The sequence below is a fragment of the Thunnus maccoyii genome, chromosome 21, assembly GCF_910596095.1.
Source record: "Thunnus maccoyii chromosome 21, fThuMac1.1, whole genome shotgun sequence".
Classification (NCBI taxonomy): Eukaryota; Metazoa; Chordata; class Actinopteri; order Scombriformes; family Scombridae; genus Thunnus; species Thunnus maccoyii.
Genome location: NC_056553.1, coordinates 12,464,098 through 12,489,402, shown reverse-complemented (window position 1 = coordinate 12,489,402; position 25,305 = coordinate 12,464,098). Strand labels below are relative to the sequence as shown.

The 25,305-nt window shown below is 38.7% G+C and overlaps 1 protein-coding gene across 2 annotated transcripts in view; it reads left to right on the top strand.

Moving 5' to 3' along the window:
- The first annotated feature begins 6,425 nt into the window (after positions 1–6,425).
- vipr1b (vasoactive intestinal peptide receptor 1b) overlaps positions 6,426–25,305 on the top strand; it is a 56,753-nt gene continuing 37,873 nt past the window's right edge. Inside the window, exons 1-3 of one of the 2 annotated variants that reach the window (XM_042399886.1) lie at positions 6,426–6,654; positions 17,460–17,550; positions 23,834–23,944. In XM_042399886.1, coding sequence (XP_042255820.1) covers positions 6,601–6,654; positions 17,460–17,550; positions 23,834–23,944 — 256 coding nt within the window. In that variant the 5' untranslated portion in view covers positions 6,426–6,600. Of the gene's footprint in view, positions 6,655–17,459; positions 17,551–22,013; positions 22,087–23,833; positions 23,945–25,305 lie in introns of those variants that run through there. The other variant, XM_042399887.1, reaches the window with a different exon arrangement.

Below are 25,305 nucleotides of genomic sequence, written 5' to 3'. Positions count from 1 at the left end.
TTCGATTCATGCACACATCTTATGCTGAATATTAAGAAAACAGAGAAGGTTAACGTGCAAGAGAAATGTCTAAATAAGAACCACTAACTCATTCCTACGTTTCTGCATGTAAATAATTCAGTGCTTTAATTCATCCGTTGCCTCTTCAGTGTGGACACAGCCTGACACAGGCAACCTGAGAATTAATTGAGCAGTGAAGGACTCTGGACCTCACATAGATAGAAGTTCTTTGTGGACATCTTTTAGTTTTCCATGGTCTGCTCGCAATACATCACCCCCTTGGATGTAAAGGTCAGTTGGAATGCAAAAGAAAGAATAGGGTATTTTATTTCAATCTAATGACTCCAAATTGTCTCCTCCAACATACGGCTGCTCTTGTTATCCATCTGGAAAGGAAAGAGGCATGTCAGTTCATGCTGTCAAGTAGAAAATATATAAATCTTTAACAGCACGGGCACTTCAGAATAAATCACAAGATCCAATTTTGGATCTCTTACATAATTTATTATTTTATCCAAATTATGTTCATTTGATTGAAGAAGGACTATGACTCTGCTCAGTGCTTTTGATTGCTGAACAACCACGTCATGAATCAATGTAAAAAACTTTTGTGACAATTGCAAGTCTGTCCTAGTCACACCGCTGTTTTCTGCTAAGCTGGCGTTTCTTTGTGTTAAAAAATGCAGCCCTCCCATTTATTTAAATGGGACCAGTGTGATTACACAGCGGTCGTCCAGCTAAAAGTTGAACCAGACTCAACTTTTGCTGCAACGCAACCCGACGTCATCTGGTGAGATGCTGCGTTGGCCAATCACACATGCAAGCACACATTCCTGGTGAATTCATCTGTAGCATGAATGCTGTATTCGACTGTTTTACCTTGCGATGGTCGCAAAGAAAGCATGTGCTGCCATGATAACTTTCCAGAGTTGTCAAATCATGTCTGCATATTCAAAAATGCTGTACAGTGGTTTGGGTTCTGATAAATATTTAAATGTCTGTAAGTCCAACTCATCTTCCTGGATTGTATTTCATTGTCTCACCGGTACACCAATTTTTTTCCCCCTAGGATGGCGAAGTTATGACCCTCCCTATTCTACCTCTGATTGACTAGTACTTGTTGCCTTCATTGGTTGGGTTGGTCTAGGTTTGAGGAGTGAGATTGGTTAGGGTTAGGGTAAGAATATCAGGGTAAGCCAATCAGAGGCAGAGAAGGGCAGGTCATGACTTCGCTGTCCTAGGAAAAAAAAATATTGACACCAGTACCTCAAACAACATACCCCCCACTGCTGCAAACCTTGTATTGTTTTCATGCAGGGCAATTTTTGGTCTGAACATGGCCTAAGTGCTAATGTCAGCATTCTAACATGCTTACAATGACGATGTTAACATGCTAATGTTTGGCAGGTGTAATATTTACCTCGGTCAACATCTTAATTTTGCATGTTAGCATGCACCATTTGCTAATTAGCACAAAACACAAAGTACTGAGGCTGAGGCTGGGATTTAAAGAACCAAAGTTTTGATAGTGGTGATAGTGGTGCAAGAGATCAAATCATCAGGTTTCATCATGTGGGTATCATGAATGTCTGTACCAAATTTCATAGCAATCCATTTAAACCTTTTTCCATATTTGCTATTCCATGCAGTTAGTGTAACTAAAATGTGTCAAAATGGTACAGAAATGCCATCTGAATCTGTTAATTAAGATATAATGACAATGTCAAATTATGTAATTATATATTGTTTAGTTATCATATTGTGCACTATTCGGGATTTATTGTTATATTTATCACTTGCACCACATGTCAACAGCATGCTAATAACCTTATTACACTTGAGCCGATGGAGAGCCGCTGCACACAGATACATGAGAGTTATGTATTATGGCAAAATAAAAGGCAGCATGACAGCCGTCATGCTCATATCAAATTCTGACCATGAATTGAGGCTGCACAACAATGTAACAGAGAAAAGAAAAGAGCAGATAAAATCTGAATGTTTCTTGTTCTTTATGTGTTTTTTTTTTGTCTCATGTCTGTGTTGTGTTACGCCGGCTTGTGGGAAGTGTATCAATATTAATGGGTGGGCTTGTGCAGAGAAATGCCTCGCAGAGCGACCTCGGCCTGTCACAGAGGCTGAAGATGAAGCAATGCAGCCAGTCCAGTCGGCTGTGAGTGGAGGTCGATCAGCAGTGACACAGACAGCACGCATTAGCACACTTTACACTTCATGACACTTTATGCATCAGCAATTACAACAGGGTACACCGGTGTAATTTAGGTAATGGGCTTTTAACCACGGAAAGCAAACTGCTGTTTAGTGGATTCTTCTGTATATATTCCTTACCCTTGTTTCAATTGTGCTGCTTTATTCTCGCATCACATTAAAGAGCTACTGGCCACCCAGAAGTCCCTGAGTGCTGTTTGTGTTGCTGACTGTTCTCTTCAGGAAGTTTTCAGGAACATCTGGTTTACTTTACATGAGTATTTTATACATCCAAAGGGTTGAGTGCAAGCCAAATATCCATCCATTCAGAAATCAGTAGTGTTTGGGAGCCTCTGTGCAGGGCTTTTCTGAAACATGAGTACAAGAAGTTTGTTGTGTGTAACACCGGGTCAAAATAATATATTGCTATATTTTATATTGGTGCTATATTGACCCAAACTGGTTTTTAGTGTATGGTGAGGTCAGCATTTGTCTCCAAAATACACAGAGCCACGCAGTTTTTATGCACATTTTTGGAGGCTATCACTTTTTTTGTTAGTTTTGAGTCAGTTAGAGTGAGTGGAAAAGGCTCTTAGATTCTCTAGTATGAACATTCACTGGCTTCTTACCTGTCACTCTTTATAATCACCTGTTGGTGACGGCCAATTCGGCTTGAACATTTCCGGCACTTCGAGCTAGCTCTGTGAGATCCTTAATGAGCAGGTGTTCAATGAGCACAGGAGTTGGACTGTTATATGCTGAGTCTCTACAGCTATTTGTTACTGCCAGTCTTTTATATTATAATTGTTTGTTTTATTATCTGTGTGGAAAGTGATTAGTATGCATTTTCTTTACCATTTAGCACAGTAGTTTTATGTAAGTATTTACTGTAATGCTGTATTTACTTCTTTTTTATTTTTCATATTTTTTATTGCTGCTATCAAAAATAAGAGTAACAAAAACATATGTGATGTGAAACTATGTATTTATATATGAAAAAACAGGACTATATCTTTTTATTTTTGTCCAAACTGACTGCTTGAGATATTTTGTAATTTTACATCCCTGGAGAGGTAGATAACTTCTTGGTGAACAATTGAAATGAATTTTTCCATGTCTTTTTCCAAACTAGTTTGTCCTCTGAGTAAGAAATATTTCTATCCAATACAATATTTTTAAGAAACCCAATCTCTTCAGTCTAAAATTAAATTTTAAATACTGGACAGATATGGAAACATGGAAACGTCCCAACCATAGATTATCGTCTTGATGCATTTTCACGGCTAAAGTTTGGGTCAAGCTATTTGCTAATTCTCCTTTAAGGGCAAAGTTTCTTTATTTTGTCATTTCAAACATCTTTGTTGGAAAGGACCACATGTTTAACAACAAAAGCCCACCAAGAGGACTACTGCAAAACTCATGAAATGGCTTCAGAAAGAGACTGCTAGCAAGAGAGAAGTGTCAGATAGCTTCATATAGCTTTCACTGGTGGGTTGATGCTACATGTACCATTAGATTTCTGAATTTCTCCTAGTTTCAGGCGATATCTCCAAGAGATGAGGCATAAAGTGTAACATAATTCAAAGACGACGCTGTCTTCATGGATCACGTTTGTTTACTGTCAGTCCTTCAAAGTGACTTCTGAATCCTCGATACATTGTGCAAAATCTGTGATTTACTGTGGAGCCGAATTAGCCGATTCATTAACTATCACAAAGCAACTTCTGTCATAAACATAACACCGTATCCTAACAGCGAGTGAGCGTCCAACTAACACATGGCATCGTGTAACATCGGACGCTTTCTGTCCACACTAAATCCGTTAAATATGCACTTCTGTCACATGTAAATAAACCACGTACATATCAACCCTTTTGCGCATTTAATTCAATGATTACAGACCCCACTAAGGATAAACTGTAATTACGGCTGACCACTCGACAGCAAATAGGGTCCATCTCTGTTCATATTGCAGGTTCATGGGGTTAATGGCTTTGCAGACATGTTTTTATTGCAAAGGAGGAAACGTTCATCTTGTGGACATATAATACATATTTGAATTGCCTTCACCATGGTAACAGCAGTAAAGCAACTTTAACACAAAGTCAGTTACAGTGGCAGTGCCACCAGATCGTTTTCATTACTTTCCATACATGAAATAGAAGCTAAAGATAGATGTGTATTGAGAAGATTACGTTTCATATTTTTTTAAATCAATATTTTTCATAAAAAACATGTGCTTAAAGTACTATATGGAACAGCTAATCACTAAACCAGGTCTTGCTACAGGTATTATGGTCAACTGTATGTAAAAAAAAAAACAACCATAGTGCTCCCCACAAAATTACACCAACACATCTAATGTACATTTTTAATCCATTACAGGCATTTGTAATGTCTTAATGTCTATATGAAAGCCATTTCTATGTTTTTTTGCCAATTTTGTTTTGTGGCAGTGATCTTTGCAGATCAGCAATGTGATATAATTTGACTTTTATAACATTATGGTCAAGGGAGGTCAGCCATAAACATGGGGATGAAGGAAGTGGGTCTTTGGCATACTAGTAGCAAGGGACGATTTGTAAAGAGAAGAGCACAGAAGTATCTTATAGCGATAGTGGTCAGACATGTGCGTCCAGGCACCACCCTTATCAGTGATGAATGGTGAGCTTATAGAGGTGCATTAGCTGCCATAGGTTACATCCACTTTACAGTCAATCACACTCAGTGGTTTGGACGTCCCAACAGTGAAGTCCACACCCAGCATCTCCAACAAGAATGGTTGAAGTACAAGTCTACTATTTGTAAACAGGACTGAAACATTCGTATCTGTTTTTTGGATTTTCTTTAAGAAGTAACCACTGTGTAGCTCAGTGTATTTTGATGCCAAAATGCTAAACATGATTGCTATGAAACAAACCAAAGACCTGCAGAGTATTGTGTAAAAAATTGAGGATTTTACATTTATCCTTTTTACTGCGTGGCCACAAAACACATTTTGTTGTAGTTCATAGCGTTATATGTGCAGAACTGAAAGGATTAGTTGATCAATCGATTAATTGATCCTCAGAAATTAATCGGCAACAGATTTGACAATCACAAATAATCCCCTGGTTCCATATACCAATTGTGAATGTTTGTTGATCTTAGTTTCCTTTACTAATTGGGCCACATTGCACCACAAGACCTGCATATTTCTGGCTGGTTTTAATTGTTAAGAAATAAATAACCCTCAGATTTTGATATTTGGTTCATGTTCTACAGTTCAGCTCAGCAAGTGGATCAGTGGGTCAGAGTTGGATCTGTCTTTTGTTGTTGTTGTTGTTGTTGTTGTTGTTGTTGTTGTTTTTGGGTGTGTAAGTCCAGAAATGGATGTGTGGTTTCACAAATGTCACGTTTAAAAATCCCATGGATGGTCATCAGTGATGTAAGTAATGTAAATGTAAATAAGCTCTTATGCCAGTGGGCTTAAGGACATAATGATTTATGCATTATTTAAAGCATTAACAACTGTTTATTTGTGCACCAGGATTGTAAAGTGTTAACTAATTTGATTCCTAGCAGTGTGGACATGGCTTTGAAATAGCAAATATTACTGGTCTGCAATTTACTGATCATTTTTAATATGGTTCTCAAAAATAAGCATGTAATCTGTGAAAAAATTCTGAGACAGCTATTTGACTTGACTTGACAGAAGATTTTTTTAAAGAATTAATCCATATATAGCAGAAAATATAACTAAACAGTCATGGATAAAAAATGGCAAATCCAAATAATTCGAGAAATATTCAAAATTGTCATGGGGGTGGGGGTGTTTTGGGGGGACTTGGACTCATGACCCTGTTTTTTCTCAGGCTACGACCCTGGCAGAAGTTCAAAGAGCAGATTATCCAATGTAATAACACGGGTAATTCCCTATTACTGAGTCAAAACCTCCTCGGGTGTTTGTTCCTTAGACAAAATCAGTTTGGGCTTTTGGGGTCATTGGCATCATAAAAGAGGAGTCACGGGTTACACGACAGGTAATTAGTGACCGTCGTACTTACTTACAGGATCCTCCTAAACCACATTAGTCCATCACCGGCAGCCTGACAGGCTTGTAACAAACTGTCTCCCGGGACATGCGGTCTGGAGTTGTGAATGGGCGGAGGGGCGGGTACAGTCCAACAGAAGCAGCTCTCCTGCATGCTGGAGGAGCGCACAGAGAAAAGCGCAGACCGATGGAGCGACGACGGCAGCGTTTCACCTCACACATCTGAACACACATACACACGCACACACCCACACACACATACACACACACACACAGAGACACACACCCCTTAACACGTTTGAGGAGTTTAGCCATTATCAAGGAGACGCAAATAAGAAAACTCCAAAACTTAATCCAGGATGGATGCTTCACAGCTGTTCTTTCTGCTGCTGTTCTATGGATATCTGCCAAAAGTAAGAACAATATTATTTCTTTTATTGTAAAAGTCTTTCACGGTGTGTAGTGGAGAATCAGTTTAATATAGTCAACGCAAGACAGCATGAAATTAGTTTTTATTGACATGAGAGCCATTTCTAAGAGCGCAGAAGGAGCGCGATAAAACCTTTTACAGCCAAATTTAGATGAGTTTGGAGATCTGATTCAGCTTGTTGTTAGCTCTAATCTATCTATCTATCTATCTATCTATCTATCTATCTATCTATCTATCTATCTATCTATAGCAGAATTTGAAACAATCTTCACATGAGCACAAGGGGTCAGATGCATAAACGATGCGTACACACAAAAACCATGCATACGCCATTTTCCGCACACAAACTGATATTTATAAACACAGAATTTGCGCAACTCACGCATTCTTCATATCAGGCGTACACGTGTTTTAATGAGGGTGATGTGATAAGGTGGAGATGAAATATACGGTGAGAGACGGAATCTTTTAGTCAAACATTGTTTAGGTTGACAACAGCTGCTTTTTGCGTTTACACAGATCTATAAAACGCCAGTCAAAGGCACATTTACAAACTAATGTTGATTAATCATTAATGTGTGATTACTTTGATCATTCTTTTAATTTACACAGGAGTAAACATTGTATTTTGCTTTTTATATTCTTTTTATGCTGTCCATAGTTGTGTCACATCTCGTAAAGTCTGTTGAGAGCTACAAACTAATCATTAATTACATTTCTGAGATATCACTGCCGATGATGGTTTACAGATCTATGTGATGAATTAATGATATGGATGCTATAAAGAGCCGCACAGCTGTGCGTAATGGTCGCGCGTAATGACAGCTGTTCTGCTGTTGGAGAACCTCGCAGGTGCAACACAATCTGTGAAGCTGCACTTCTTCTTTCCCGTTTTGTTTCATTGACAGGTGTACAGACTGGTGGAGCAGACAGCATGTTGATGTGAAAACAGCTGGTTAATGGTGGGTCTTCATCCATTAATGGATAATTGTGAGAGTGGAAATGAGGCTCGTGCACGTGCGCCCAGTTCCTCAATGAGTGAGATTTATAAAACGCTTTATAAATCTGATGAAAAGAATGTGTATTTCTAGCTTTGTGCGTACACACAGTTTTAGTCATGAATCTATACACTTGGCCCCTGAGCTTGTTGGGTGATAAAAGGTCAAAGTGATTTTGTATAAACTGGCCTCTCATCCCATTTAACTGGTTGTGTTACTTTTATTTTATTCAAGGTTGTGTTCAATTCATAGAGGGAACATCCTTCTGGAATTCAGAAGAATTCATAAACCCTTTGTGTGCGGCTGAGTCACTACTTGTGAAGGTGAAGTTTCTTCAATAGTTGGCAGTGAGACCAGTTTGTGCTTTAAAGCCAACACAAAATAGTGACGATTGTATTTGGAGTGTAGGAGTAAGTAAGAAGTATTATGAAGTCATATTGCGCTCACATTGCTGTAAATGTATGTGATAACCACATATACATTATGACAGTAGCTCAAATCAGAGCATAAAATGTGTTTTTTTCTTCACATGGTCATTAAAAACAGAACAGTGTCATGTGAAATTTGAGTTGGATGTCAACAAACTCCTCATATCAAGTGTTTTCTTTCTTCTTTTTGACTACTTGTGCAGTGATTACCATAAAACCAGTTTCAGTTTCAATTAGAGCTGCAACGATTAGTCGATCGTCAGAAAATTAGTTAAAAGGAAAAAATGCAAAAAAAAAAACCTGCTTCCAGCTTTTTAAACATGAATATTTTCTGGTGTCTTTAGTCTTTATGATAGTACACTGAATATCTTTGGGTTGTGGACTGCTAATTGGGGCAAAACAAGACATTTTAGGTTCCATCTTGGGCTTTAGGAAACAGTGATTTACATTTTTCACCATTTTCTGATATAAAATAATCAACAGATTAATTGATAATTAAAATAATTGTTAGATGCAGCCCTAGTTTAAATCCTGTAATTGGCTGAGTAGAACTCTTGTCAATAAGCTGCTATTAACATTATGTACACTGATTGTAATGTTCATGATACACAGACAGACTTTGTGTTGAGATGAATATATGTAACACAACAAGCTACTGATATCTGGAGAACACATCAAAGCACATATACCACCCACTACATGTTTTACAAGTACTGACATTTCACATGCTACAGGGTACACCACTATTTTGATCAATTTTCTCCCACAGGTCATGTATAGTAATGTATCTGCACTAATTCATGACTTTTCAGTAAATAGTGGGTTATCTCTGGGTTTAGATAATTGGACAGAAAGTCTTTAAGCATCGCCACATGGTAATATGTCACCTTTCTGTGTGACTGTGCATTGCTGCAGGTAGGGCTGTCGCAGTGAAGGAATTTCCCCTGCAGTGATTCAGGGTGGCTCAACAGCGCTGTATGTGGTAGCAATATTTTTTCTTTCTTTTTTATGTTTTGTGAAAATCAAGGTATGTTAGTCTGATTATGCGTCGGCCGAATGAAGCAGCAGTACCTGACGAACACAGAAAACATTTTAAATCATGTTGTGGCAGGAAACAATGTTGGCCTACAGTCCCCTTAAACCTGGGATTTATGAGTCTGGTTGGACGTGCCTGTAGATTGAATGATTGGTGGAAAACGACTTTATTTCTAAGGTTAAATGGCAGCCTGCTTGGCCGCATGTTGACCCAGGAGAATTTCAACATGTAACCAAAACAAAATAGCCATACAGACGTGTTTTTAACTACCAAGCATCAGCACCGACCCCTGGTCAGCTCACCCCAAGCCTCATAACCTCTGTTATGGTGCAAAGCATGCAAGACGCTGCATGTGGCAGGCAGGATCCTCTGGAGCTCTGGAGGTGGACCAGACCCGAGGAGCCTTCAACTGGAATAACAGTTCAATACACACACATTGAAGTGTAAAACACGAAGGGCCTAGCCTCATGAAGAAAAGAAAAAAAAACTTGAACATAGCACAGGTGTGGCGGTTGCTTACCATTCACCGCGGCTGGCTTGTCTATAGTGCAGTATTGCAATACTGTGGTTATTGCGACAGTCCTAGCTGCAGGGAGTATTCGTGTTGAGGAGGCTAGATGCATCAATGTTTTCAATTAAAGAGGACATTTTATGCACATTTACATTCCCAGGTCTATATTTTTAATCTGGGGCTCTACTGGAATATCTTTGCATGATTTACAGTTCAAAAAACTTATTTATTTTATACTGGCCCTTTATGCAGCTCCTCAGTTCAGCCTCTGTCTGAAACAGGCTCCTGTCTCTTTAAGGCCCCCCTCCCGAGAGACCACTCACTTCTGATTGGTTAGCTTCCAGAAGCTGCGTCTCAGCCGACTTTCGACAGCTATATAAACATGCAGCAGTAGTAGGATTTCACTTCTTCTTCTCGTTCTTTACTTAAAATGTCAAGCTCTCAAAAAAAACATCCATACATGTTCAAGTCAAAATAGTGGACAACGCAAAACCTTAGCAACTAAGATTATTGAAAGGATGGCCGTTAGTGGGCAGGTTGAGGGGAGGGAGGGAGTGTTACTTTATGTTTTGTAACTTTAACATAGATATCCGACATCATAACAGCATATGAAATCACAGAAAGCAAAATATGTCCCCTTTAATGTGTCCTGATGTATCCTGGGAATTAAACAAACAGCATTTAAAGGACTCGAAGTTTAGACCAACCTGCATTAAACCGAAATCATCCATCAGGCAGTGAGATAAGAAAATCACCTCTAATTTGCCTCAGGTGATTTGTCTTTTCATAGGCTCACCAAGACTAAGTGTCACCTGCAGTTACATCCTGTTTCTCTTATCTTCATTAAAAATGTCAGAAGTGCTCCGCTGCTGCTCCTCTCACGGTCCACAACCGCTGACAGGGATTCACTTGTGCATCTTATCTCCGACTGCTCTGACAGATATCAGTGTAATTTCAGTGAACGGGAATGACAATTCTTTTTGTTCAGCAATATGTGGAAGAAAAATGAAGAGAAGTCTAAGAAGCTTAACATGTCTGATTATGATAGTGATCATGGCTTTGGGCGGATTTTAGTCATTTGACACCCAGCATGGGTTCCTTAATGTCTGTTAGGGAAGCCCTTTCCAGGCAGAATGGATTGAATATTTAAGTGACTGAACGTTTCTTCCTCCTCACCTCTGACAACTCTCAAATGTCCGGCCCACCCCGAGGCTTTAAAAGATCAGCCAGATGCGTCATTTGTTGACATATTTTAGTGGCTCTTATAGGCACCAGTGTGGAAAACATTTAATGGCTTGCCATTGTGCTCCTGGTCTGCTACATTTGTGTCCTTTGTTCAGTCCTAGACGGCTGCCTTACAATAACATACCCTGACATGTTTCATCAATATATCCAGTGAGGAAACGTGTTGTTGGGGGGAGCACAGAAAATCATGTTAATGGCTTATCTGTTTAACACAATGCAGATGGTCGAGGAGGAGATGGAAGAAGAGAAGTGAGGGTGGGCGATAATAACTTCTCCTATATGCCTCTTTTCAAATATGACACCGTGTGATAGAAACCAAAAGAAACGCTTTGAATGAATCATCATAGATTTAAGTATTTGAAAGATGCTCCAGTAAGGGTGTAGGACTCTTAGTAATTTTTTAAACAATGGGTCTCTGATTTCACGCACAAAAGCTTCTCATTTCATTTTTTGGCTCAAATGACAACTAGCAGATTGCAGCTATAGAAAGCTAGATTCCAGCTCAGTGCGTTTATTGAAAATCCGTCTCCAGCTGACATTTGACTCATTTTAAAAGACAACTCTGTAAAAGTCTTACAGTCTTAAAAATGCACATGATATAGCCAGTGCTAAAAAAAAATTAGGCTAAAGCTACATTCTAGCAAAGAATCTCAAGCTTGCTCAGGCCAGTTGTTGAGAAGACATAGAACGAGCTAAGACATTCATTTGGTTTAACCATTACTATACTAGAAATACTTCGACCATAATACGTTTACCTGTTCATCTCTGTTGCTGTGTGAGAATTGTTTGGGCAGCGTGAGAACATGAGACTGAAGGAGAAAGCATTTGTCACGCTCCTGAAGCGTGAGAGTTGGCGACGCTGATGTATGATATACTGTATGTTGCTCTCCAAGTGAAGTGTGCGATGGGAATAAACACAGTACTCTGCTTTGTCTGGCCACACACAGACATGAGCTTCTCTTTTCATTTTCCTGTCAGCTTTCCTTGTTCTTTATTTGATCGTTATCGTGTAGTCAAACAAAGCAAGACCGGCAACCATATTTAATGACAACAATCACTAAAAGCTTGAAGCAGCAGCCTGGCAGCCATTGTGATGAGTTCTGTGCTAACAAACTATCAAACCTGGCAGGTATTTATGTGAGGTTTCACTCACAGAGACACTGTGTATGTGTGTCCTTAAGGCTTTGCAGAAGTCCTTTTATCGTGTGCATAGTTTGGGATTGACATTTTGATTCATTGCCCACTACAGCAATCTCCTTGGCTGTGTTGTCCTAAGTGTCAATATTGTTGGTACGTTTTCAGCATATCTAACTGGCAGACACTTATTAAATGTCCTCAACTTTTTGAGCTTGAGCGTAAATCACTGTCAGGACCTTCCCATAAATCACATACTCCCCTTTATTGTTTTGTTATTGTTGGTCTCCCTCTTTGTGTACTCTGACTCTATTCACAATATACAGGGTTAAACATGAGCTAATAAACTACCTCCTTGCAATGAAGAGAGCTTGATCCCAGCAGCCTACAGTGCAAGCCCATGCACACATTCCATTATCTTGTCTGTTTTCCCCCCTGACGAGAGACTTTGCTCTAGTTTTTCTTTTGTTTATGAAGCATTAATGGTTTTTTGGGAAACATCAGGTTGGTTGCCACTGGGTTGCATTTCCCAAAAGCCAGAAGACACAGAAACAAAAAAGATCCACATTTTCATTTCATGTTGAATTGGAAATCTGGGTTATTAGCGATTTTTTTTATACATAGCTTTATATATAGCTTTAGTTTGGAGAAAACCCACAGCCTGTGTCTGAATATTACCATATCCTAATCTTAAAACTCCCCTCCACTCAAAAATTTGTTTTTCTTCTTGTTCCTGCAAGTGAATGTTTGAGCTTCACTGTGCAGGATGATATATGTGCAGAGTTTAACAATGGAAGGCTGTTTTCACATTCATCTACTGAAAGTGGAAAGTTTCCCTGTTCTCACGAAAATCGGATTTTAACACTAGAACGGCTGCTGTTGAAGCAAGATTTAGAGTTTATTCATTTTACAATTACTTAGGCTATTTCATTACAGATCGAAAAGGTCAAATACCTTTTAAAGTTCGTCAATAAACTGTAGTCTACAACAAACAAACAACAAATTAATACATTAACACACATTAATTAATACATTTAATTATAGTAGAAGAACATTAAGTAACAGTAAAAAACACATTTTGGATAATATGTTGTTTTAGTTATTCTAATGGGAATAAAGACACAGAGCACTCACCGTTTATTAATTTTACAATAGCTTTATTTCTTAAATATGGAAAAGGTCAAATACATTTTAAAATTCATCAATAAACTGTAGTCTACAACAAACAAACAACAAAATGATTAACACGTTTAAATAATTTAATTATTGTAGAAGAGGAAAATGAATCTTGGATAATGTGTTTTACACTGGGAATAAAGAAACAGGGCACTTGCTCTCACTCGCTCTCTCTCACTCTCTCTCTCTCTCTCTCACACACACACACAAACACACACGCACACACACACACACACACACACACACACACAGTGCTTTGGCAACACTCTTCGTCTGTTCTGTCATGGATCATACATGTTTGCAGTAGTGCTAAATTCTCTGTGTGCGTAAAAATAACTGCTGATAAGTGAGGTTGGAGGATGTAAGAATGTAAACACTTAGACGAAATAAACCTGAACTAAACACGCTTTTCAATTTCCGTTCTCACTTGTTATAGCTACAACAACAAAACTGCCACAGCAACTACACAATCAACACTGAAGTCATGCTGAAAACTGCAAGGAGACGATGAGGGAATGTGTCTGGAAAATTCCCAGATAAGCTTTTGGTATATACAGCAACAGACTAACAGCATTTTCTTACCAAGTCAAAGAATTGTGCTTTGCCCACCCTTTCCAGAAGAAAGATGCAGTACACACACACATGCACAATACTCACAATTGGCACACACGCTGTAGACTTTCACAGTGCACCGTCCACACACTGCACGTAGGCACTTCATGCACATTTTCATTGTTTTGTTTGTTGCACACTTTCTTTTTGCACTGCAATTCTTCCTCTACCAGCTAGCTCTAGCTCATGATATGGCAGCCTGCTTATTAAAAGACATCTAAACAATGGGCGTTGCTAAGTAAGAATGTTGAGCATTGTACAGCGGTTTCTATGAGGGATAAAAATGACCCCATGGTGGTTCGAGGTATAAATGATTATAACCTTTTTTCTTTTTATCCCACACCCCCCTAGATTGATTAATAAACACATTTTAAGAAAAGTCATGAACTGAGAGATGTAGGGCTTTTACTTTAACAGAGTTACAGGTATTTGAAAATGCCAGGGGGGTAAAAATGGCAGCTCTAGTGTTAAGGGGCAGGCCTACAAGCAGGATTTGTGACATCACAAATACTTTGGAAACCAATCCTGATCCAGTATTTAACCTACAGAAGTGTGATGTTGAAACTTGAAGCCTCCAGTGCACAAACATTATTGACTTAACAGTAAGTAAGACATCGTGTGCCCAGCAGTTAAACTTCTGACATGAAATATATTTGCATATTTATAGATTCTGGAGTTTTTATTGAGGGAGAAGTAGTATTAATTTTGAGGATTTTAACAAGATAATTGAACTTCTTTTGTGGGTAAACCATGTCAGACACAAATTATTATTCAAAGTAGAGTATTTTATATACATTTTGAAACATTTCTGGAGGGGAAGAGTTTCTTCTTAAAGCAGCATTAAATGATTTTTTTTCACCACCAGTGGGCAGCAGAACAAGCTGAAAACACATTATGAGCATCATGTTATCTCCTTACAATCACCTTAAAAAGCAAACAATTTCCTATTTACACATCCAGCAGACACGAAGAAAACATAAACATTCATTTGGAGTCAAGATTCAGGAAACCTGGCGAATATACATCCAATATTTACTGTCCTCTTAGCTCTGTTTGGTCCCAACCAACTTCAGAGGGAATCAGTCTCTTTAGCTGTGAAATGCTCCTCTATGTTCATTGTCTAGTCGATAACTTTGTCTTTCTGTTGTTTGGTGACGGGCAGGTAGTTTATATTGGGTTAATCAGAGCTTATTCACTGGGAAAAGCTGCTGCTGCTGGAAACAACACAGATGAGAACGGTATGAGTGAATCAAAACAGTGAAGTTACGAGCCACAAAACTAAAGGCAATGAGCTGAAATATGCTAAAGCACAGAACTGTACAAACGAGCAACTTTGTTCACATTACAGTCATTCGAATAATTGTTAATATAGAAATATTGGTGAGCACAACTTTAACATTAGGGCTGCTGTTCTAATATGTTCTTGGTTGGTCTTACTAACTATTTTCAGTTCCATCACTAAACTGGAAAGAAATTTGTCTGGTTGGTGCATTTATATTGAAACAGTTGGCTGATTTTCTGTGTGTTAATTTACATTATACACACCATGTGCACAAAATAATAAATATCTTAAAACTAGCAATTAAATAATATTGCAGGACCTGCCTCACTTGATTTACAATAATTAATGTGCAGTCAATCAAACTACTAAACACCTGAGGCTTCTAGGATCTCTTCTGGTTTCTCTTCTGGTTGCCGGGGGCAGTGGCCCTCTTGGCACAGTTGATAATTCATCATAATAGTAGCACTAAGTTCAATGTACTGAACATTATTTTGATAATGATGATGTGATTTTGCATACATCTGACATATGATGATATATGCTGTATTTTTAATAGTGCGGTATTGTTAAACAGAAGTCGTTCTTTTAGTCATTCAGAGTAATTATACCTCTACTTGTATTGTGTAACAGCAGCTCTATTTGACTGTTAAATCATCTTAAACACAGATAAAACTCAGATCAGGTTGTACAGGCTGAATATTACATTCTGTGTTTAAAGTACACTGTGTTCACAAGGTACCTATTACCTTACCCTCTCAGGGTCTTTTGGACTCAAATCCTCTCTTAAGTGCTCCATTGTTACATCACCTCACAATCAATTTCATGCTAATCAAAAATAAGGTTATCAAAGGGTCTGACCACCCAGAGATTTCCTCCTCTATACATGTTGCTCTGCACAGATAATGTCGGCAGATTAATCTCTTGCCTCCTGGCCGGGGCTCTGCTATTACTTCAGGATATGTTGGATTTTCTGCTGTAATCGGTTGCAGGCAGAGACTCCTGTGAGCACAGTTCTGTGGATTACGATAGTGTCAGGACGACCTCACTCACAGGGTGAATAAGAGTGAGGGAGAGTTGTGGTAAATAGCATGGAGGTATTTTAAAGTTTGTACTGTATGTACTGCATGTTTCGTCGCATTTTACATGAATGTTGCTCACCTAGAGGTCGCTCAAGTATCGGTGACATTACATAATGCACATTATCGCCTTTGTTGCCTGTAATGCAGTGGTACAGTGATGTTCATGAGTCAACTGTAGCTCCCTTGTCTCTGCCACTGCAGCATATCCAGTGTTTTAGGGGAATCAGTGACACTTCTTTCAGCACTAAAAGCGATAAGCTTCAAACTCTGAAAATAGACTTTTATGTGGATTCTTCATCTTTACTTTGAGCCAAATATTTGAAGCCCTTTCTCTGTGTGTAGGATTTAAAAAAAAAAAAAACATGTTGACATTATTTTTCACTCCAAAGAGGGATTATTAAATGTGAAGTGACTCTAAGAAGAAAAGCGATGAAGTTTCCTTGAGATGTGTCCTTTTTCATTAATGGCAGTTTGGGGTGTTTGTGTGTGTGCTGCTGACTGCTGGTTGCAATAATGTCACATCTACTGAGAGATCAACTCTGAATTTAACAGGGCATATCTGGATGATTGATGAGGATGACTTCAAGTCTGGCAACACCAGGGCGATCGAAGCTTATTAGGAAAGAGAATAAGACATCTTTAAGGACCAATTAAAGAACATGAGATGTACAGTTGTAACTACAATATGTAATCTTCTCTCTCTGACCTTTACCGCCTTGAGTCTTGTAAGGACTGTAGCTTTGGTAACAGGATGCAGGGTGAAGCTTTTCCCTCTGAGTTTATGAATACACCCCACCACACGCCGACTGCCTCTGTCTCTCTCTCTCTCCATCTCCACTGACCTTCTCAAGCCACTCACTGCTCATCTTACACATTTTCATTGACCCAGTGGCTGTCAGCCCGCATTTTTCAGCCGCTGTTGACACAGATGAACAATTGCAGCATATTACTCAGTAGCTCCCTTCTCCACTTCCTAATCCATTTGCATGATAGCATCTATTTGCCAGGCAAGAGGGAGCTCTATTTGGATTTCAGGCACAGAGAACATTTCTGTGTATTTACTGTATTATTAGCAGGGGGCTCAGTCTAATAGGAAAACTTAGCATAAAAGGTTGCAGGAATATGATAAAAAGAAACTAAAATATTTACTAGCACATATTCCCCGGCATGCATGCTATCTACCGGCCTCGACCTTGCTGATTATGAATTCTTTCAGTTCCTAATTGCGGTGTTATGGAAGCATATTTGATTCTTGACACCTCAATGTGCTTTCCGCTTCTTTCACAGGTGTTATCGGTGCAGATGTGTGATGTGGTCAACGAGATCGAGCTGGAGAAAGAGCGCTGCGAGAACAGCACCTCTGGGAATGTCACTTCAGGTCATTCTTGAAAACATATTTTCCTCTCTCTGACTGTTTAGAGTGTGCAGAAGGCTATTTAGAGAAAATTGGAAGCAGCATACATAAATAAATTGTGAGGTAAGGTAATACAATGTGGGAGTATATAGATAAAGCACCAGACCAGTTTTTCCAGAGGCATATTTGAATAACCCTGACTTTACCTCAGACAACTCTTCAAATCACAGCAGATTAAAAAAAAAGTTTTTTTTAAGATAGATACACTATATTCTATATAGTCAGAGTTATAGGATTGCAACAGCTTTGACAGAGTAATAAAACACTCAGGCCATGTATTTGAGAAGCAAGCAATGTTAATTTCCCAAACCAGGACAGAGTGTCTTTCATTTTTTTATTGGCATTACTGAATAACATAAAAACACAGACGTAATTATGAGGATCAAGGGTGAAATGAATCAAATTGCAGAGAAAAATCAATTAATTGGGATAAATTACTAAAAACAAGACAACATTGCACAGAGAACAAAGACAACAGTGTGTGACTAGTGTCATGACTATTAAAAGGCTATAGAAAAGAGGTAATATCAATATCGATTGAGGGGGAAGTTCTAATAATGAGTGGCAAACAGTTCCACAGTTTAGGGCCTACAATGGAAAATGTCCGATCACCCTTTGATTTTAACTGGGAGTGCGGAATGAACTGGGAATCACTTAATAGTCCCACACTTTGGGAAATACATTTATTTCCTGTACCACCTTCATAAACGTCCAGTAAATATGAAGCTACAGCCAGCATTTGGTTAGCTTAGCTTAGCACAAAGACTGGGAACAAGGGGGAACAGCTAGCTCGGCTCTGGCAAAAGGTAAAAAAACAAATTGCCTCTAAAGCTCACTAATTAACATTTTATAGAGGTACTTCACACTAAAAATGTACTTTGAACTGTAAACTAAATAATATGACTGTACTGTAATGAAACACATCAATACTAGTGTTAATATTGATATCAAATTTTTTTAAAAAAATTGGCTTTTCATGGGTTGAAAATTGCTCAACTTGTCATCTGCTGTTTAATATCAACCCTGAAAAGGCAAGGCCAATGCTGACATAGAGTCAACTGTTTGGGAGTTCTCTACGTCATGAAACTTATATAAACGGTAGAATGATAACATGATAACACCCACCTCCCCCAGCCCCGCACTCATTTCAAATATATGCTGATTGAAAGCGACAGTTTTAGCTTCAGGAGCTAACAGTGGCTACAGCGGTGCTGGCCTGCTGGAGGGGGTCTCTCTGTCTGTGACTGTCCGTGGGAGGAAGAGCTGCTGCAGTTCTTCAACTCTCCGGCTGTTGATTCCTGTGGTTATCAGCTGGTAAAATCTTGTTTTACAATGTTGTCGTGGTGTAACTCCACCAAAACTGTCTGTCCTATCTGTCAGCTGAACCTGTCCGCTGCAGAGCACCTCCGCCCAAACTGAACCTGAACAAACAGGTTCAGTAACAGCTTTGGTTACACCACGATTTAATGTTTTAAAACAAGATTTCCAGATTGCAGATAACTGCAGGAACAGACAGCCGGCGAGTTGAAGAGCTGCAGGGTGATATGTGGAGAGGATTTCTGTTGTTTTTGTGGCTGCCATCTCTGACTTCTGGCTTGTTTAAAGGTTGTACTGTTTGTATTCCTCTCATTATTATTATTACATGACACGCAACTCCTGCTCTCCTGCCTCACATAGCCAGCTCCCCCTCCCCTCCCCCGCCCTCCTCACCCCCCTCTCAGCCTCTTGCTCACTTTTTAGCATTTTTCAAAATTATGCACTGGGTTGACTTAGGCTCAGAACAAAGGGTGCAGTTACATTTTAAGTTTCCGCTGGTTGCCTGGAAAAATTACAGTGATGACAAAACCTCTGGAAGTTACTGCTACTGGCCAAGACATAGTCTGGCACATAACCCAGCTGAAGCTGGCACCAGTGTTGTTTTTTTAGTGCTTAAATGTACAAGCACACCCATTTTTTCCTCCAGTTTATTGCAATCAAAATGTTTTGAACTCTTCTTTGTAGTTGAAATTAAAGTCACAACCTTCCACTCCTGACAGTGCAGGTCAACGGCTCGGTGCACAAACCTGTAACAGCTGATTGAAGCTCCAGAAAAGTGTGAAATAACAAAAACACAAGCAATGAACCGTTTCTGAGACGGACAGATACCTGAAGTCCAAAAACTGGTGGAAGTGCAGTTATAAACTCTTTTATAGAATAAAGACAGTGTCTTTGTAATGATCTCAAAAGCCATTTTGTAAACCCTTAGTGCTACATGCCAGAATACTGAGGATGTGCATCTCCATCACTGAGGCTGATGCGATACGCATCTCGATACATCGCCAATGATCCGATACATTAAAGATACATATGAAGGAACTGTCAGTGTGATACAGTATGATTCACCCCTATTGTGATGCAGTGCATGATTTGATTCAACACAATGCGATTCAATGCTATGCAAAAGAACGATGCTATGCAATTCAGTATGTTACAGAGTGTTTGATTTTATTTCATAAGCATACAGTAAATCATAAATTAACTAAAAAAGTGCCTCTAGTACTTGTTTCTCTAGTACTGCAGCTCAGTAAGAATCTATGAAAACACTTAGACCTTTCACAAACAGGCCTTTTCACAAGTCCTTTGTAGTGTAGTGTTCTCTGTCTCCAGTTAATGTGCATATGCTCTGTGACCCAAAGAATTACTGTCAAAATAGTTTAATAATCCATTTACTCCGACGTGCGGAACAATATTTCTAGAGTTTGAGTTCCACCTGGAATATTTTGGCAGTGCACCACTTAGCTGTAGCATGCTAGCACGCTTGAGAAACAGTTTAGAGAGGAGGAATCAAGCTAAATATCAAATTATTGGTCACATTTCTAAATAATAAAGGCATAGGGCCTCTACTAATAATTATATATAAATAAATCAGATTTTACTGATGCAAAGATGTATGTAAAAACGCATCGCGAGTTGATCTCAAACTGTATCTGATGCACACTTTTTTACTCTGCTGGTGCAATGATGCGAATCAGTGAATCTTCCATCCCTACAAAATACACAAACTGTCAAGAGATACTCATTTTTGTGTCTGTTGTGTTTCATGGAAGCCAAGGAATTGCTGGACAATCCCTGTATTAATATGTTGCTGTGAATGTACGGTTTCTCACAAAAGCACACACTGCTAATTCATTTACAGTATTAGGGATGTGACCTCAGAGAGCAGCTTCCACTACCTTCCTGTTGAGGAAGCAGATAGGGAAGTAGAGAAATGAGGGTCATTGCAGAGATAAGGAGCAAAGCTGTTTCCACACACGCAGTTCATGTATATTCACTTAATGCGCCGTGCAATATGTACGGTATGTGGTGTGAAAGAAGTGATTTTTTATTAAAATGAGCTGACAAAGCTGATATAGATGAGTCTTTCAGTGTCTTCTTAAAGCCAGACACTTCAGTAACCCAACTCCTTATTCATATTCCACTGATACTGTTGAGCATCACTAAGCATGTTCATTCAGAGGGCGGACTCTGTACATATATTTACTGCTTCACAAAGAGGACGGGCCTGTGGGTGTTCAACTCTCAGTTTAATCATCGTGTCAGGATTTTTATGTTGTGATTAAATATTTTCATAACTTCGAGTGGCAGTGTTGGATGATAACCACATCATAACTTAACTCATGGTTATGCTTTAACCATGTAAGGTCATTTCTAGGCTTTAAAGGACGGGTTCACAATATTTCAAGTCTTGTCTTAAAACAACAGTCAGGTGCTTCTATTAATACTAAAATAGGTCTTTCTTGCTGTAATCATTCCTCCTGTTCATACTGGCTATTAGAAGATCCTTTCATAATGCACTTACAATGTAAGTGTTACGGCCAAAATCCACAGTCCTCCTTCTGTGCAAAAATGCATTTTAAAGTTTATCTGAAACTAATATGAAGCTTCAACCATCCAAATGAATCAGATCAAGTAGATATCTTTCAACTTTACAGTGTTTTTAGTGCCAAAGTCCCTCTTTTTATTACTATACTTCCATCGCAACTCAACAGGGAAACACGAAGAGGGAATTCGATGCTAAAAAGACTGTGAATGTGATAGATATCCACATGATATGACTAACTCGGCCTGCTGAAGCCTCATATAAGCTCCAGATCAACTTTTAAATGCATTTTTGCACAAAATGACTGAGTGGACACACTGTGGATTTTGGCCCCCATCACTTACCTTGAAAGGGTATCTTGAAGGGGATCTTTTAATAGCCAGTATGAACAGGAAGAACGATTACATCAAGGAAAACCTCTTTTAGTGTTCATATGGACACCTCACTGTTGTTCAAAGACAGACCTGAAAAATTGTGAACCTGACCTTGAAAGGTGTTGCACACCTTCACAGGTGTTTTCAATTATTCTAGCTGATTAGATCTCTGTTCAGGTTGAGGTTAGGTGGAGCTTTGCTGGGATTTATGTGAAGACTGTGGCCAAAATCACTCTGTATTATAATGCACTATAAGGAGCGCCCAGGGTATGTACACCATTGTCTGTTAACAACACAAAAGTATGAAAAAATTAGTTGTCTTAGACAGCATCTGTCAGTGATGATGCAAAAAGCAATGACTAATAAATGTCTGATATCTCAATTTCCTGCTCATGATAGAGTTAATTTTTGAAGAAGGAATAGTATTGACTAAATCCATGACCTTTGACCATCCATTGACCTTCATCCAAAATCTGTATAGTAACAAAAGAGGCGATGGTATAATTTGTCTTACTCATAAAAGTGCAAGACAATAGGCCTCATTCACTAATATGTGTGTAGAAATGTTCTTACTTTGCACACAAAATAAGTGTGCACACAAGATTACTGTCAGATTCATGACATGTGTGCACCGGCCAATTTTGTTCTTACTACTGTGTGTATAGTAGTGAGTCAGAGTCATCCTAAATCGACAGGTGCTTGCTCGTTATCGTTAATTAGCATACTACCACACCTCCATTTCTCTATATAACAAAAGCTCTGTTAGAGTGGTGATGGGGGCCGTGATGGTAAAAATGTAGAAAAACTTTACTACTAATGAAATGCAAACAGTAATTTCAGAAGTCAAAGCCAGAAAAGGTAGATTTGGCTGTAAACATGTCATAGGCACAACCTTTTGGAGCCTGATTGTGAATCCTGTAAACAGCCTGCATACCTGTTGCACCACTACAATGCAGTACATCTGTAACAAAATTTAAAAACTGATCTAAATAAATCTCTATTGCCGCCAGGTGCACATTGTGTTTTGTCTCTGTCCACAACAAGCCGTGATGTAGCGAAAGCAGAGTGCCCCTTTCTGTGCCACTACTGACCTGTCGGGCTGTGAGGACACTTAACAGGCTGCTTATGAACCAGCTGTATATATCACGATGAAATCTGATGTGGAAATTAATTGGTGTCACATTCCAATATGGAAATCCCAAAATATAAGCTATTGTCATCTAGAAGTGGGAACAGGACAATTTTAGTATATTAATTATTTCATAACATTTATGAGGATGATTATAAATTGTGTGTTATTAGCAATTTCACACTTTTAAATGTTAATATTTTGGCCCAATCATTTTTTTTTTAAATAATTGTGGTTCTACTACAGTTTACATTGAATAAATATTGACTACATAATTTTTTTAAGACAGTGGGACGTTTATGATTTGTGCGTATGCATGATCTAAGGCAGTTCTAGATAGTAAGAACAAATTCAAGTAAGAACATATTGATGAATCCCTGATTTGTGCTTAAAATGTTCATACTCACAGTTTAAGCACAGATTTGTGCGTACACGCTGTGAATGAGGCCCAGTGAGCAGGAGAGTGAGGGAGATGTACAGATGGCCTTTAAATGATCCTTCAAAAAGAATTCAGTGGGCTGAAATACATGACAGTCATAAAGAAAAAGAAATAGTTCCTGAAAAGTACAGTATATTCTGAAGATACAAAGACAAAGTTTAGGGGATTTTATCCTCTTTTCTTCTGATATTGTTAGAAACAGCATTCATAGAAATGACAAAGTGATTAAATATTGATTTTCCTAAATCAATATATTTTTTAATTTCATTTTTAAATTAATGAAATTAATGTATCTAGAAAAATCAAAAGGTTCTGAATTAAAACTAAAAAAAAAATGCTGCTGACAATTATGTGTTCATATTTGACACACACACTACAGCATTGATTTTGTCTGTGTGAGTGTGTTACTCTGGAGTGATGGCGTGTTAATTGTCTTCTCCTGGCAGGTTGCCAAGGCATGTGGGACATCATCGCCTGTTGGCCTTCAGCCAGAGTTGGAGAGGTGGTTACAATAATGTGTCCCACTTACTTCAGTTACTTCAGTGACCATCACAAAGGTAAACCATCTTCCTTCAGTTATTTGTTACAAACAAATTACTTCTCTGTCATACATTTAGCTTTCTTTTAATGTTGGACTGGTTTTATGTTTTTATTTCTGTGTCTACTATCATGTTTCAGTCTATTGAGAACAGTAAAGAGAGCTGTTCAGTGTCAAAACATCAACAACTTCTGGTAAAATCATTTAAATATCGTAATTTATGTCCTACCGTATTAATGGAATAATTTATTGTGACACAAACAAGCCTACAGGTGTCAAAACAAGATCCTCTGTTGTCATTTTGCTCATTAGCTCAGGGCAGGCTGACACATTTGTATATTTCTCCATTTTATTCACATTTTCTCAGGCCGTGGGTATGTTGATATTTAAAAGCGTATTTGCATGCAGTTGAGCCTTTGGGTAGATGCTGCAGATGAAATGTGTTGCTCGCATGCAAAGGGACATTTAAAGTCATCAAACTGATAGTTTCGCCGACACCTCCTGAGGACATTGAGAAATTACTAGAAACCCCGCAGAGCGCCCAAAGCGAACAACTCGCAGTTTTATTATGCAATGAGCACAAAGCAATGAGCTTCATGAAGTGCGTCATTACATCACTGTTATTTACAACATGAATCCATAAAATTTCACAACTTTGACCATTTTATGTTCTCATCATTTCAAAGAGTGAGAAGAGTAGACCACCAGTGCTTTAAACAGCAGAACCTTACAGACAACTCATCAGTAATAGTTTTGACCCTTTAAACTAGTGCGATGCATTAAAAAAAAACTGGATAAAACATTTCAGATACATATGTTTTTCCCAGGTACTTCAAACCCGGGATAAAAGTTCATCCAGGTTACTACACACAATATGTGGCATTTAAATGAGCCAAATGAAAGATCAGCCTTTTAATGTGCATGTAAACTCAGCCACAGTTTACAGTAAGGGTCTATGAAAACAAGGAGGAAACCAGCTTAACCTTTATCTTGGAACAAGCACAGACAAAGAGGAGGGGAGGAAGAGCGTTGATTCACTGACCTAAGATAAGAAAGAGAAACACTGGCTAAATTTTGGGGATTTGTTAAATCTCTTTGTGTCTCTCTACAAGGAGACCTTCTTCTTCAGTATCTTCGTAATAGTCTGTCGTTTAGTGCCTCAACCTTGTCTATGAGCAATCTAGATGTGTTTTGCGTGTCTGAATCTGAGGTCATTGTTTTGAATGCTGTTTGCTTTTTTTTCCCTTCAAAACATTGTGTCCTCTCTTGTTTCTGTCATTACATCAACTCCTCTGCTGCTTGTTATTTCTCTGAGACCTTCAGTTGTTGCTACCAATACCTGCACTATCAAAACTCCTGCTCCTTCAGCTCCCTGGCTCA